Below are 15,981 nucleotides of genomic sequence, written 5' to 3'. Positions count from 1 at the left end.
AGAACCACAGGAAAGCTGGTTGAGTGAAAATTCTACAACTAGAAGGAAAGAGAAAAGCTCACAGAGAATTGGACATACGGCAAAGGGGCTTTGTGCGCGCAGAGAGGAAGGGCGGCTGAGAGCCTGGCTGACTTTCTCTGGCGGAAGTGGGAAGGAAGCCTCCAACCGCACTGAACCCCAGTTCTGACTGCACTGAACCCCAGTTCCAGGCGAACCCCTGGGGACCCACGCTCTTACGGGGGGAGTCTGGACTCTCGGGCGGAGACTCGAGCTGGGAAAGGCAGAAGTCTGAAGGCGCACGCGGGCCAGTGCGCACAAAGGCTGCGGAGGTTGCCACAGGCTTTCCCTAGTGGAAGGGAGTCAGAGGATCCTGACTGCACTGAGCCCCAGTTCTGACTGCAGTGAACCCCAGTTCCAGGCGAGCCCCTGGGGACCCACACTCTTGTGGGGGGAGTCTGGACTCTCGGGCGGAGACTCGGGAGCCGGGGAAGGCGGAGGACTGAAAGTGCGCGCGCGCGCGTGCCAGTGCGCACAAAAGCTGCGGAAGTTGCCACAGGCTTTCCCTAGTGGAAGGGAGTCAGAGGATTCTGACTGCACTGAGCCCCAGTTCTGACTGGAGTGAACCCCAGTTCCAGGCGAGCCCCTGGGGGGGGAGTCTGGACTCTCGGGCGGAGACTCGAGCTGGGGAAGGCGGAGGACTGAAAGCGCACATGCGCGCAAGGGCAAGGCTGACAGGAAGCCAAGACTGAGACTCCACCCCATCCAAGCTGAGCACAGAGGCTATTGCAATTTGGCAAGTCTAATCCTATAAGGCTGTCTCCAGCACCGAACTTCTCCCAGCATAGACACAGCTGATCCTTACAGCCAACTGGCCCGGAGGTCAATTCTTCCCAGTGATACCAACAACAATAAAGACTTAATTACAACAAGGCTGTACACACAGTCCACAAAGGGGTGCACCAAGAGTGTCCACCTCAGGTTAACTGGGGAAGCAGACCCACTGGGCCATATTGGAAACCTAGCACAAATATCTACCTTACCAACTCAGGGAATCAGTGAAAATGCGGGGTCAAAGAATCAGATCACAAACGAAAGAAATGGAGGAAAACAAACGACTGGATATAGAATTCAAAACCACGGTTATCAGACTTTTTAAGAATATCCTAGAAAAGGCCGATAAATATAACGAGACCCTCGAAGATATGAAAAAGGACCAACTAGAAATTAAACATACACTGACTGAAATAAAAAATATTATACAGAGACCCAGAAACAGAATAGAGGAACACAAGAATCAAGTCAAAGAATTGAAATACAAAGAAGCAAAAAACACTCAACCGAAAAAGCAAAAAGCAAAAAAAAAAATCCAAAGAGTTGAAGATAATGTAAGAAGACTCTGGGACAACTTCAAGCATACCAACATCAGAATTATGGGGGTGCCAGAAGAAGAGAGAGAGCAAGATACTGAAAACCTATTTGAAGAAATAATGACCGAAAACTTCCCCCACCTGGTGAAAGAAATAGACTTACAAGTCCAGGAAGCCCACAGAACCCCAAACAAAAGGAATCCAAAGAGGACCACACCAAGACACATCATAATTAAAATGCCAAGAGCAAAAGACAAAGAGAGAATCTTAAAAGCAGCAAGAGAAAAACAGTTAATTACCTACAAGGGAGCACCCATACGACTGTCAGCTGATTTCTCAACAGAAACTATGCAGGCCAGACGGGAGTGGCAAGAAATTTTCAATGTGATGAATAGCAAGAACCTACAACCAAGATTACTCTACCCAGCAAAGCTATCATTCAGAATTGAAGGGCAGATAAAGAGCTTCACAGATAAGAAAAAGCTAAAGGAGTTCATCACCACCAAACCAGTATTATATGAAATGCTGAAAGGTATTCTTAAAGAGGAAGAAGAAAAAAGTAAAGAGAAAAATTATGAACAACAAATACATATCTATCAACAAGTGAACCTAAAAATCAAGTGAATTAAAAACCTGACGAACAGAATAATCTGGTGAATATAATAGAATCAGGGGCATAGAAAGGGAGTGGACTGATAATTCTCAGGGGGAAAGGGGTATGGGGGGGTTCATGAAGAGAGTGGACAAAAATCATACACCTATGGATGAGGACAGTGGGGGGGAGGTAAGGGCAGAAGGTGGGGTGGGAAATGGGTGGAGGGGAGCTATGGGGGGAAAAAGGAGAAATAATTGTAATAATCTGAATAAAGATTTATTTAAAAAAAATACACATCGCTTAATGTGCATGGGTAAACTGTTCTAAGAGCTTTACATGTGTTAACTAATTTAATCTTTAAAATTTCTGAATTAGGTACTATTATTGAAATCAAAGAGATGGTTAAGAGTGCATTCAAACTCCTACTCAAATTCTGGCTCTGCCACTAGATGGCTGAGACAGCTTAGTTAATGTCTCTATGCCTTAGTTTCCTCATCTGTATAATGAGGTAATAATACCCCTTTGCAGAATTGTTTATGAAAAATGAATAATAAAGGTCAAGTACCTGGTAATAGTTATCACCACATTGTAATTGGACAGTCAGTGGGTCTGTGCTGCTAGTCACTACTTGTGCCAGTTAAGCAGAGACAGGGTTGAACCGTTTATTTCAATAATGCCAGCAGTATGGGAGAGCAGCGAGTCATCCACAAAAATCTGCTCTGCAGCCCCCATAAACTAGGTGTTTAGATAGGGTAGGACAAGGATTACATGGGGAAGTAGGCAATGCAGGCTGGGATGGGACTCCATTGTTTGGGCAACAAGGTTGTTAATCTTTCCATGAGAATAGGCAGTTCTTGAATGAGAATGGACTACATTCCAAGGTTGACTGTCCAAGATTGACTCCCAGGTCCTGGGGGCATACAACTCCCAGCCAGGTTAGAATGTCCTTTCTTTAACCAGAACAAGTCAATCATGGTTAACAGAGTATGATTAATATTTCCCAATACCATAACTAATCCCCAATATTCTTTTTGCCCCCAACAACACTATTATTAGTAGTATTCTCTTTCTTCCTTTTAGCATATGATCATTCTCTGTTAACTTGCATAGATGGCAAACTCCATGAAGTCCAGCACTCTATTTCTTGGTGTCTATATTCCTTTGTATTAAAAAAAATCACTGAATGTATAAAATTAATTATGTCAAATTTTAGTCATTCTATTTTTTCTGATATTAAATTGATAAGATTCCTTACTACATACAGGTAAAGAATATTTTATAAATCTTACCTCATAGAGCAGCCATCATTTCTATTCATCTCTTACCTTTTAAAATATATTCTTTTACTCCAGTCTCTCTTGATTATAAGCCCTTTCACATTTAAGCTTCTCTTATTGCTTTCCTTTGCATGCTCCTTGGTCAGAATCATTTTTGTTCTTGACTTCGGCAATAATTAAAGACTGATAAATCCGAAAGCTGAATTTCACCCCCAACTGTAACCTGAATGTTTCTACCCACATATCCTTAAAAAAATCTTAAAGGCAACAAAACCAAAATGGAATCTTATCTCCAAAATGCCTATTCCACCTACATTACTTTATCTCAATTACTAGAGGCCCAGTGTACAAAATGTGTGCATGGGTAGGGTCCCTAGGCCTGTCTGGCAATCAGGGCCTATTGAGGCCTTCCGGCTACCGGCTGGGGCCTTCCTTCCTTCCTTCCTTCCTTCCTTCCTCCCTTCCTTCCTTCCTTCCTTCCTTCCGCGCTGCCTGCTGGTGGTTAGTGCAGGTCATAGCGAGCCATTGATCTCCCGGTCCCCTGGTGCAGTGATCGGCAAACTCATTAGTCAACAGAGTGGCAAACTGCAGCTCACGAGCCGCAGTTTGCCGACCACTGTCCTGGTGGAACTCCTGAGGGGACACTTGGCATATTAACCTTTTATATATATAGATTGGTGTGCCCCAAGTTAGAAACTTCAACTATTTTCAACTCCAATCTTTGATTTAATCTCTGGAATCTGTCCTTGACCTTCTTTCATCTCTACTAATATTGCCTTATCTCTCACCTGAAATAATGCCTCTGCATCTGCAATGCCCTTCCTCCCTCTATTCTCTTATAACCATGTTCTGTCCTCTGTACTGCCAGCATAGTTATCAGCAAGTGTTTTCTAAAACAGAAATCCAATCCTTCTCCCCAAATTCACTCTCTGTAGAAGTCTTCCATGGCTTGACATTGCCTATGTAAAAATGTGCATACATTTGCAATCTCACCCCACTTCAATCATCTTACAGTGTTTGCTAGTAAATGTTTAACAATCAGATCTTCAGAAAATGAGATCCTGATGTGTAGTGTTTATCACTGTGTGCAGAACAAATGCCATCACAAAGGACATTTACAAGCTATCTTAAAGTCACCAAACAACGAATACAGCGTCAGAAAGAAATGCACACAGTTGGTTCTCATGAGCTGGTATAAGCCAGCTTCAGCACAGACTGTTCAGTAAAGCTCTGACCTACCCACCTTCACACTACTCACTCTCTCCTCCCAAGTTTTATCACAAACAATCTCAAGCACGTAAGTACTTTTCAAATATGTATTTTGGCAATGTATAATATTAAAACAATTAAAAACATGTCTCTCCTATAAATATGTAATAAACATGTGCAACATACTTATTTGTTATAATAATGACTGAAAAAAAATTTAATGTATTGATTTTAAACAGGGAGCGAGACAAACAGAGAGAGAGAAACATCAATTTGTTGTTATACTTACTGATTCATTCATTGGTTGATTCTTGTATGTGCCCTGATCAGGGATTGGTATATCAGGACACCCACAACCTTGGGATACCAGCACAATGCTCTAACCCAGTGGTCGGCAAACTCATTAGTCAACAGAGCCAAATATCAACAGTACAACGATTGAAATTTCTTTTGAGATCCAAATTTTTTAAACTTAAACTTCTTCTACCACCACTTCTTCAAAATAGACTCGCCCAGGCCATGGTATTTTATGGAAGAGCCACACTCAAGGGGCCAAAGAGCCACATGTGGCTCGGGAGCCGCGGTTTGCTGACCACTGCTCTAACCACTGCTCTAAGCTACCCAGCAAGGGCTTAGTGAATAGCTTTATACCCTGTCTTGTTGGTTCTTACATTAATATTGAGAGGGTTAACTTGAATCGCAGGCAGATAGGGCAAGGATCCAGTGGAAAACAAAGGCAGGTGGGACATAGTCAGGGGCAGACGTGGCAGTTTGAACCAGCCTAACCACAGGAACCAACAAAACAGAAATCATAAAATGTTTCTGGACTCAAAGCGGGAGGCATGGGGAAGCAAGGGAGGGCCTGTAGCAACAAGATGTACGAACGCACAGAGAAAGAACACATAGAAACAGGGAAAGTTCATGTCTGCTGCTTGGCAAAAACAACTGAAGGAATCAATCAGGTGATGACACAGGTAGACACAGAGCAGGCTTGTAGCAAATATATATCTTTGGACTACAAGGCTTTAACGGGCAGCCCACTACTGGGTCCCCCGCCCCTGCAAGGAGTCTGAATCTGCTTGTAATAAATTTTCCACACTTCTGCTTAAATCTTCTCGTCCACGGAGCTCATTCTTCGGCGTCAGGAGACACGAACCTGGGAAAGACACCTCAGCTTACCATTCCGGTTATCAATATGAGTTAATAAATCTTTGATGCATGTTTATTATATATTTGTATGACAGTCATGATTTTAAGTTTTTGAAAATTTGATAATTAAATGTCAATTAACGAAAAATGTAAATTAATTTGAAACACCGAATTTATGATGGTTTTGTGACATGTGTTCTCTCAATCCAAGGCGAGTAAAATTAAAATTATTACCACGTATTTTCTCAATAACAAGATACTTTAACTACAGTTATTAACCTGTGGGGTTCGTTGATACTTATTACTTTGAAAAGAAATCTACATTTTGTTCTAGCCAAAGCATTACACCACTTGCCATTTAGAAGCCATGAACTTTGATACTTGTCTTTTTTTAAAAAAATCATTATTGTTCAGATTATTACAGGTGTTCCTCTTTTTTCCCCCCATAGCTCCCCTCCACCTGATTCCCCACCCCACCCCATGCCCTTACCCCCCGCCACTGTCTTCATCCATAGGTGTAAGATTTTTGTCCAATCTCTTCCCCCTGAGAATTGTCAGTCCATTCCCTTTCTATGTCCCTGATTCTATTATATTCACCAGTCCATTCTGTTCTTCAGATTTTTTATTCACTTGATTTTTAGATTCACTTGTTGGTAGGTATGTATTTGATGTCATTTTGTTGTTCATAATTTTTATCTTTACCTTTTTCTTCTTCTTCCTTTTCTTAAAGAATACCCTTCAGCATTTCATGTAATCCTGGTTTGGTGGTGATGAACTCCTTTACCTTTTTCTTGTCTGTGAAGCTCTTTATCTGACCTTCAACTCTGAATGATAGCTTTGCTGGGTAGGGTAATCTTGGTTGTAGGTTCTTGCTGTTCATCACTTTGAATATTTCTTGCCACTCCCTTCTGGCCTGCATAGTTTCTGCCGAGAAATCAGCTGACAGTCGTATGGGTACTCCCTTGTAGGTAACTAACCGTTTTTCTCTTGCTGCTTTCAAGATTCTCTCTTTGTCTTAATTATGATGTGTCTTGGTGTGGTCCTCTTTGGATTCCTCTTGTATGGGGTTCTGTGCGCTTCCTGGACTTGTAAGTCTATTTCTTTCACCAGGTAGGGAAAGTTTTCTGTCATTATTTCTTCTAATAGGTTTTCAATATTTTGCTCTCTCTCTTCTTCTGGCACCCCAAAAATTCGGATGTTGGTACACTTAAAGTTGTCCCAGAGGCTCCTTACACTACCTTCAACTTTTTGAATTATTTTTTATTTTTGTTTTTCTGGTTGGGTGTTTTTTGTTTCCTCATATTTCAGATCTTTGGTTTGATTCTTGGGGTATGTTGATCTACAATTGAGTTTCTGTATATTCTTTATTTTAGACAGTGTATGCTTAATTTCTGACTGGTCCTTTTCCATTTTTTTTTTGGCATTCTCATTAAGATCCTTAAAGGTCTCACTAAGTTCCTCAGAGGTTTTTAGAAGATTCTTGAGTAACCTTATAAATGTGGTTCTGAACTCTATGTCGTCCAGTAGTTTGCTTTCCTCCATTTCTTTCATTCGTGATATGTTTCTTTGTCTCCGCATTTTGGCTGCTTCCCTGTGTTGATTGAGTGGCTTTGTGTGGTAGGTGACCTATAGGGACCAGTAGCTCAACCTCCCCAATCACCTGAGGTGGACGCTCTTGGTACACCCCTTTGTGGGCTGAGTGCAAAGTCTTGGTGTAGTGAAGCCTTGATTGCTGTTGGTACACTGGGAGGAATTGACCTCCAGGCCAATTGGCTGTGAGGACCCGCTGTGTCTATAATGGAAGAACTGCTGCACTGGAGACACACTTATGGTGCAGGACTTGTTTCAGTGGGGCTTTGGTGCTCACTGAGTCTGCCTCTTGAATGTGTCACTTATGGATGTGAGGAGTTGAAATCTGGCGTTGTCTCACACTGACCACTAGATACACTAGCTTCTGGATCTCCAATGGGGTGCATGTCAGCTACTGTCTGAGGCCACCCAGCAGGAGCTACAGCGAGAACTACAGTTTTCTCCTCTTTGCTTGGGGTTTGGAGGTTTTGGAGCTGTCTGACCCGGGCTGCAAGTTTGCTAAGTTAAGCTGCGATAGGGAAGGTCATTCATATGCTCAAGCCGCTGTTTGGAGCTTGGGTGGGTTTGTAGGTTGTGCGGGGCAGGGTCTCAGGGCGTCACTAGGCTAGGGCGTGGCAAAGAGCAATGGCTGCCAGTTAGCCAGCTCTGCGTCTCCGACCACATCCCCACGTCCCGCGCCCCAGCGCAGTAAACAATTATTCCTGCGCGCAGCTCTGCAAGCTAGCCTCCCTCACTTTCCGACCCAATGGCAGACAGTCCGGCTTTTTCCCGTAGGAGTTTGAGTCCCCCGCGTCTCCCCAGAAACTGGATTTCGGAGTAATCGGGGGCTTGTCTCCCTTTGGGTTGAAAAAAGCAACGCCTGCTGCCAGTCCGGATCACGCGCCTCCGTACCTCAGCTTTTCAGCGCTTGTGCACGTCTCAATGCTCTTTTCTCTTTCCTTCTAGATGTAGAACTTCCACTCAGCCAGCTTTCCCGTGGTTCTTGGTGATAGACGTTTTGTCTTTTAGTTGTAGTTTTGAAATTGTTGTGCGAGGCAGCAGTTTAGGTGTTTACCTACGCCGCCATCTTGGATCCTCCTTCGACACTTGTCTTTTTTCATAATTGTGTTTCACTTGTGTGAAACATCTTTTCTAGCCTTGTGAATTAATCATAACAGCTACCATTCTATTGTACCTGGGATTCTCTTAGAACTTTACTTTCTTTAGCTTGGTTAATCCTCACAACAACCTCATGAAGATAAATAGCACCATGAAGCTCAGAGGTTCTTTTCCTATGATCACATACCTAAAAACCTACAGGATTAGGTTTAAACTGCAAGTCTGACCTCAGACCCAGTTCTTTCAATACATTAAGCTACATGCTCATATTTTAAATAATATCTCCATTGTAAATCTGTCTCTGACTCAACCAGATAGAAATAAATCACTCTCTCTTCTGTGTTCTCGTAGTACTTTGTTTCTGTTTTCAATTATGCTAATAATAATAGCATTTATCACTTAATTTTGTATTTTTATTTAACCCCAAAGTAGTTTATTTGGGAAGCCCAGAGGACAGGGAGGCCCTTCATCTGAATGAAGATGTTGAGTCTCTTGGTAGTGAAGGGTGGTTTGTGCTACAGACTAAGGACCGGTAGGGCAGCGGGAACTTGAACTTGGAGTTATGGAACTGCTTGACTGCCAATGGTCTGCACTTGCTGGCCACAATCTTCTTCCTCCATGACCTGGATTAAGGGGGCACCCAAGGTGCTAGGCCCCCAAATCTGGGTCTGCAGGGAGGAGGAGGTGGCAGGGTGGACGTTCACTAGGCTCTCTGAGTAGACACTCACTTTAAATGCACAATCTCATTTAATCCTCACAAAATTCTGAGTTAGATATCATTACTCCAGTAGTCCTATGTGGTAACTGAGGCTGAGAGATATAAATAACTTGTCCAAGTTTACACAGCTACAATGTGGCTGAGCCAGCATTTGAACTAGTCTAATGATAGAGCTCAAGGTCTTAGCACTAGTAATTGACCTTCTACACAAGGCTGTTAACTCTTTGATCACAGGAACATTTGTTTGTTTTTATTTAGACATCCCTAGTTATTTGAATAATGCCTGGCGTATAGTACATGATAAATGTTAATTGAGTAAGTAGTCAATCCATGTATATCTCCTTTCACTTCTTCAGAAAGGGACAGGTGTTGGACTATGTGTAAACCACACTCTCCTCCCTCCATGTGTTCCTGATATGTCCCTCAGAGGTAGTGTAATTTCTTTTCCTCTTTTAGACATCACTGGGTGGTCGTTTTCACATCTGAAAAATGTTGGTTTAGGGTTGGGTGGCGTAGAGGTGCAGAGTTGTACTAGTTCTCCTTGCTATTTCAACAATTTCCTTCCTTTTTACAGAAATTTTCAAGTGAAATTTTACATCTTTATTTCTTTAGATACAACACCCTAATGAGGTAAGGCTGGTATTATTAACTCATTTTATAGATGATTAAACTGGTGCTAAAAATAAGAAAATTAATTTCTCCAGGTTAACTCAGCTAGCAAATACTAGAGCCAGAACTTGAATTTAGGCCTTTTAATTCCCAGGTCCTGGACTCCATTAGAGCATGTTGTCAACTTTTACTTCCCTTAGGATTGGAAATCACCAGATGAAACATTACAGCATTTAGCCAGGAAAGCAGACTAGCTTAGCAAAGGAAAAGAAACAGAGGCAAGAATATAAAGAGCCCTAGCTGGTTTGGCTCAGTGGATAGAGCGTCAGCCTACGAACTGAAGGGTCCCAGGTTCGATTCTGGTCAAGGGCACATGGCTGGGTTGCGGGCTTGATCCCCAGTAGAAGACATTCAGTAGGCAGCCAACTAACTAATGATTCTCTCTTATCATTGATGTTTCTGTCTCTCTTTCCCCATCCCTTCCTCTCTGAAATCCATGGGGATAAGCTGAGAAGTTTGTGGAACAAATTCTTAGGAAATGAAAAAGAGAAGTCGGACGTGGCTGGAGACTCAGTGATGGAGACGAGAGCAAGAACAGAGGAGGAGAAGGTTTTGGATTGGGAGTCAAAGCACCCAATAGCATCAGGGCAGCTGAGTTAAGGATAAGGGTGGCAGGGCAGCATACCTTCCGCGCCTGTCTGGAACCTGAGTTGCCCCGCCTCTCCCCGCTGTGGCCCCGCCCCACCTCACTAGACCCCGCCCCCATCCGCACGCCCCGCCCCGAGCCAGGCTCGCCCCCGCTCTCCCCCAGGTCTCTTAGGTGATGCTGCAGCCAAGATGGCGCCGGCGGTGGTTGCGGCGGCCTGAGCGAGATGTTCCCGGTCCTCGGCGGCGGCAGCGGCGGCGGCTGTGGCCTCGGCCAGGGCCTTGGGTCTCTCCCCGGCGTGAGCACTCAGGCGCCTCTCCTTCTGCCGGGTTAACCCGGACAAAGAGGAGACGGCCCCGAAGAGAGGAGGCAGCGAGGAACCGAGAGGAGAGCGCGGCGCCTCCCGCCTCGGCACCATGGCTGGGCTCATCAAAAAACAGATTCTGAAACACCTCTCCAGGTCAGTGAGAGCCGCGGGCGTGGGGGCCGGTCGGCCCCGCCCTGCCGGGGCAGCCTGCGCCCTCGGGGATGGCGGGGACTGGCCGCCGTGCGGAGGCGACCCTGGGACTCCCCGCTCCACTCGGGTCCCGCATCTCCCGCCGCCCGCGGCGCCCGGGGTTGGCTTCCCGAGTGAGACCCCAGACGGGGGAGAACCGACCGACTCGTGGAGGAGCGCAGAGGGCGGCCGGGGGAGGCGGCGGCTGGGATCGCCCCGGCACAGCGTCCGGGGGCGTCCGGGGACACCTCTTGGCGGTCCCGGCGGAGAGGGGAGATGGCCCGCGTCACCCAGGTGCGGGGTATGTGGTGGCCTGAACCCGGGCTCGGGCTCGCGTCCCCTCGGAGCAGAGCGGTTCCGTAAACCGAGGGCGCCTGGCGCAGCCCGGACTCTCGGGGCAGAGGCTTGTCTTCTCTGGGAAATGTTAACCTTGTTATTGTTCTGCGTTCACCCCTCCTCGCCGTTCCCGCTCTGATGCTAGAGGGTGTGCCCGTTTGCACAGTTAGGATTTGCTTTAGGTAAATAGCCCGAGTTCCCAGCTTTGACAACAAGCTCTTTCTGGAGTCGTTTAGCCCCACGTCATTCTTGCAAAAGAGTTTTTTGCTTTTTTAAAACCCGAGACCCATAAATTTCATGGAGTCAACATCTGTGGCGATAAACCCAAGACTTGTTCTTTCCATTTCATAAGCGGTTTTAGTCAGAAACATGACTCAGTAAAGCTGGCAATTTGTTTGTTGCTCCTGGCTTCTCCATATTTGTCTCAAGAGGCAGGCCAACTGTGAGATCTGGTTTCTAAGTTGTTAACCGCGGATCCAAAGCGCTTGGTTATGATACTTTTCCCTGTTGTCTGTAACTTAATGATTACTTTGAACTCATTGTAGGGAAAGACTTGGGTACGATGAGTTGATTCTACAAATCGTTGTATACCACAGGTTATATGTAGGGGTACAACAATATTTCTGTGATTCAGCAAATATTTTCCTTATAACATTAAATAAGATATGTTTTTTAAAGTAACAAATTATAGTAGCGTTTATGAATATACATTTCTCAAAATTACCACTAATTAAAAAGTTTCTTTTAAAATTGTACTTATGGCCCATATGAATAACTTATTTTGGAAGAAGGTTTTAACTTTATTTTTAATTGATTAGTTGGGTAATGTCTGATTTATCAGATGTCCTTTAGCCTCTCTTATACTTACATCCACAAGAATATTCAGACCTACAGAAAAATGATTTGAATTCTCTTTTCTCACCCTCCCAAGGGTGATAGTACGCAGTTCCATTCTAGATGCAAGGGAGGAAAGTTCACTCAATCGGGGAGTGCCTTATACTTAGGGCATTCAGTTTCATTCTCCTGCAGAACAGTTGAGAAGGGCTCTTAATTTTATTTATAAATCTAAAGGATGAAATAGATAAAATAAGATGATAAATACTAGTTATTTAAGTAGTGATGAACTTTGAAATTACCTGGGTCAAGCTTAATTTTACAAATTATCTGGCAGTGAAGATGTCACTGTATTGATGTGATTATGTGGCATACAGTTTAATACAGTTTTTTTTTTTTAAATATATTTTATTGATATTTTACAGAGAGGAAGGGAGAGGGATAGAGAGCTAGAAACATCGATGAGAGAGAAACATCGATCAGCTGCCTCCTGCACACCTCCCACTGGGGATGTGCCCGCAACCAAGGTACATGCCCTTGACTGGAATCGAACCCGGAACCCTTCAGTCCGCAGGCCGACGCTCTATCCACTGAGCCAAACCGGTTTCGGCCAGTTTAATACAGTTTAACAGCAAATGCTTAAAACACATTACTTTCCAATAATAAACATTTCATACGACCAGTGCATGCAACCATGACACCTTCTCCAAGGAGGCCTTATCTGACTGACCACACGTTTCTATAGCATTCATCCTTATCTGTCATACTATTTATTTGCTGTTTGTATCCTGCACTTGAATGTAAACTCCATGATGGCAGGGATTTTTGTTTTGAGTCTAGCATAATGTATACTCAACAACTCTTTTAAATCCCTACCAAGGATATGCTTTTTATTGATTTTAGAGAGAGGAAGGGAGAGAGGGGGGAGGGAAGAGAGAGAGAGACATAAATATCAATAGGCTGCCTCCTGTAGGTACCCCAACTGGGGAACCCAGGTATGTGCCCTGACCCAGAAACAAATCCACCACCCTTCCATGCATCGCATGATGCTCCAGCCAACTGAGCCACACTGGCCAGGGCAACAACTATTTTTTGAATGAATGGATGAATGGCACCAATCAACCGACTCTCCCTCACATTGCCTTTTTTTTTTTTTTTAAACTGAGGCAAAACTCTATGCCACCAATGTTATGGTACTTTACCTTGGTTTTTAGGAAGCAACAGGTAATTGAATCATTGAATAAATGTGATGTTTATGGTGTCCTAGAAAGGAAGGACTAGGAAAATGACTCTTCATATATAGCGTGTCTTCCAATAAGGAAGAAGGCTATCTGGGAACCAACAGGAACCAACTTACTCTGAGCCTTGAGATTGAAGTATGGTGAAATTATAAGATCAAAACCAGTTTTACCTTAATATAGGCACACGAGAAACTGGCTTTGAGTAAATGCTGAACTATTTTAAATCTATACAGTTAGTTTAGTTTCTGTCCTAAGCATGTTTGTATACTTGGAGCTGATCTGAAACTGACAGATACCGGGCTGGGAGAGAAGGTGGGAGAGACAGAGAATGCCATTTGTGTATGTGGTGGGGTGGGGGTTGGAGTCCTTATATTTTAAGAGAAGTGAAACAGGAAGTCTTTGAAGGAGAAATTACTCCGATCTTTCAGACTGTAATTGGCACAAAATATGCTTTGGAAGCTTTCCTAGGAGTGTCCTTTTTCACAAGGGAATGGAAAGTTCTAAAGAAAGTTATAACAAGTATCAGAAAGGAAATAAGAGCAGGAGCTACCCTTCAGCTCAAGGCCTCATTATCTTTTACTGTGTATGTAAGTGAGTGCTTGAGCAAAGGCGAGAGGTAGGGGGAGAGAAGCTGGAAGATGGGGTATATTTAAGCCAGACCTAAAAAGGGGTAGGGAAGATTCAGATACAAATGCTTCCCCTTCCCCTCTGGCTCCAGGCATGTTGTAATGGGCACAAGGTTTACTGGTGAGTGGGAGTTGGCAGGACATACACTGCACCTGAGTGAAGCCTTTGTATAGTTCTCAACCAGAGGTGATTTTGCCCCTCTGGGGAAATTTGGCAATGTCTGGAGACATTTCTAAATGTCACAACTGGGGTGTTGGGAAGTGGGGGGGGTGGTCAAGGGTACTAAGTCTAAGGGATAGAGGCCACGTATGCTATTAAACATCCTACAATGCACAGCACATCCCCTCACAATAAAGTATTTGGTCCAAATGTTAATAGTTTTGAGGTTGAGAAACTGGTTTAAATTGTACACATGTATGTCAGATGATTCAACTAGGGTTACTGTGCTACTGAAAGTTATTTTGTCTGTAAACAACAAAACCTTGCTCTGTTTAACTTAGGTAAAAAGTTAAATGTAACCAAAAGCTGTTGAGGTAGGTCACGGAATAAGGGGAAGGTCAAGAACTAGCCAGCTCCTGGAACCTCATGAAAGAGATCTTGGACTTCAGCACTGTTGACATTTTGGACAAGATAATTATTTATTGTGAAGGGCTGCTCTGTACATTGTAGAATGTTGAGCAATATATCTAATATCCACCCACTAGATGCCCATAGCCACCCCCACAGTCTTGACAATGAAAAATGCCTCCACACATTGCTAAATGTCCCCTGGGGGCAAAAAGGCTCTTGGTTGTGAACCACTGCTTTAGGGTGCTATCCCATCTCTCACAACTCCCAATCTGTGATCTTTCCTGTCAAGTTTCAGATTCCTGGGAGAGAGAATCTATATGGCCCAGCTCTATTTATCCATTGGTCCGTTAGCAATGGCAAAGAATTATAGGTACAGCAAAGATATGGTCATGGGAAGAACTAGTATTTTGAGTCAGGCTTGTTGTCTTTAATAGGCACTACACTAAATTACATGCCAGAGGGCCTCAATTTAACTTCAACCTAGGAGATGACTTAATGAGGAATTCTAGACAAAAGAAGGACATGATCACTAAAGATGCCTGGTTATCAGTTTGGTTTTTGAAGTCCAAGGTTCAGGAGCAGTTGTCTGGGGTGGAGATAAAGAATCTACAGAGGATCTCTGGTTAATTTAAATAGAATAGTAATGTATTGGAAGGATGTCAGTATCACACAGAATTTATGGGAAAGTTGGAGAACCAGATTTGGAAAGGGACTGGATCCAGGCTAGCTCCAAGCATCTAGGTAGGAGAAACTACCTGACATCTCTACAAGACATGTTTCCTAAACTAAGGGGAAGGAACAAGTAGAAAGGGTGGGTGGCCTGACAAGATTGCTGAGTATTTAGAATATATAATAGATTAGGAAGGGTTGAGCATTTGGCAGAATATTGTGACTGAATGGCAAAGTAATAGAGTTTAGATTGCCTCACAGTGTATTGATGGGCTGTTTAGGTTGCATAAGGAAGGAAGGAGGAGGGCAGCAGCTGATAGCCTGTTGAGAAAGGGAAAGAACCATCCAAGGGTTGGAAATTTTATCTAGGTGGAAGAGCAGTTGAGAAAAACAAATAAAAGAACTGGAAGATTTGGAGGTTTTGTCTGAAAGAGTTATATTAAAGTTCAAGATTTTAGAGGTGGAATGGGCCTAATTTAGTACATGGTTTCAGATAAGGCTGTGCAAGTTAATTGCTGAAGAAGTTAAGATGCATGTAATTGGAGATGAATACTGTTAAATCTATAATTGTTCCTCTGGACATTCTTAAAAGGAAATACAACATAGATTATTTAGCCTGTCAAATTATTTTCTTTAATGATAATTTTATATAATTATTGATAGGCTAATTATTTACATCTTCCACTTTTATGGCAAAGCTCGATAATTAATTTTTGAAAGTTTATGTATACTAGGTCTTGAGTACTTGGTATTAGAGATTCAAAGATGGGCAAGATACGGTCTCAGTTCTTGGAAAACTAGTAATTCTCATTCTGGCATAGTCAGTATAACTAAATGTAACCTATATACTGCCATTGAAATTAGTGAAATTTGCTTTACTTGGATTAGGCAACTGGGAAAAATTTGAGTTCCCTTTTAGGATTATAAATAAATTTACTTTTATAAATTTG

The 15,981-nt window shown here is 43.3% G+C and overlaps 1 protein-coding gene across 3 annotated transcripts in view; it reads left to right on the top strand.

Annotated features, from left to right (window-relative positions):
- Nucleotides 1-10,416: 10,416 nt before the first annotated feature.
- The window catches only part of BLTP3B (bridge-like lipid transfer protein family member 3B), an 81,842-nt gene continuing 76,277 nt past the window's right edge, over nt 10,417-15,981 (top strand). For 2 of the 3 annotated variants that reach the window (XR_013960292.1, XM_080662916.1), the window contains exon 1: nt 10,417-10,718. Coding sequence is in view for 1 of the 3 variants with exons in the window: in XM_080662916.1 (XP_080519042.1) it covers nt 10,675-10,718 (44 nt within the window). In the remaining 2 variants the exon portion in view is untranslated. The remainder of the gene's footprint in view (nt 10,719-15,981) is intronic. The other variant, XM_080662917.1, reaches the window with a different exon arrangement.

Source organism: Plecotus auritus (assembly GCF_963455305.1).
Source record: "Plecotus auritus genome assembly, chromosome: 3".
Taxonomy (NCBI): Eukaryota; Metazoa; Chordata; class Mammalia; order Chiroptera; family Vespertilionidae; genus Plecotus; species Plecotus auritus.
This window is presented reverse-complemented; position numbering and strand designations above follow the sequence as displayed.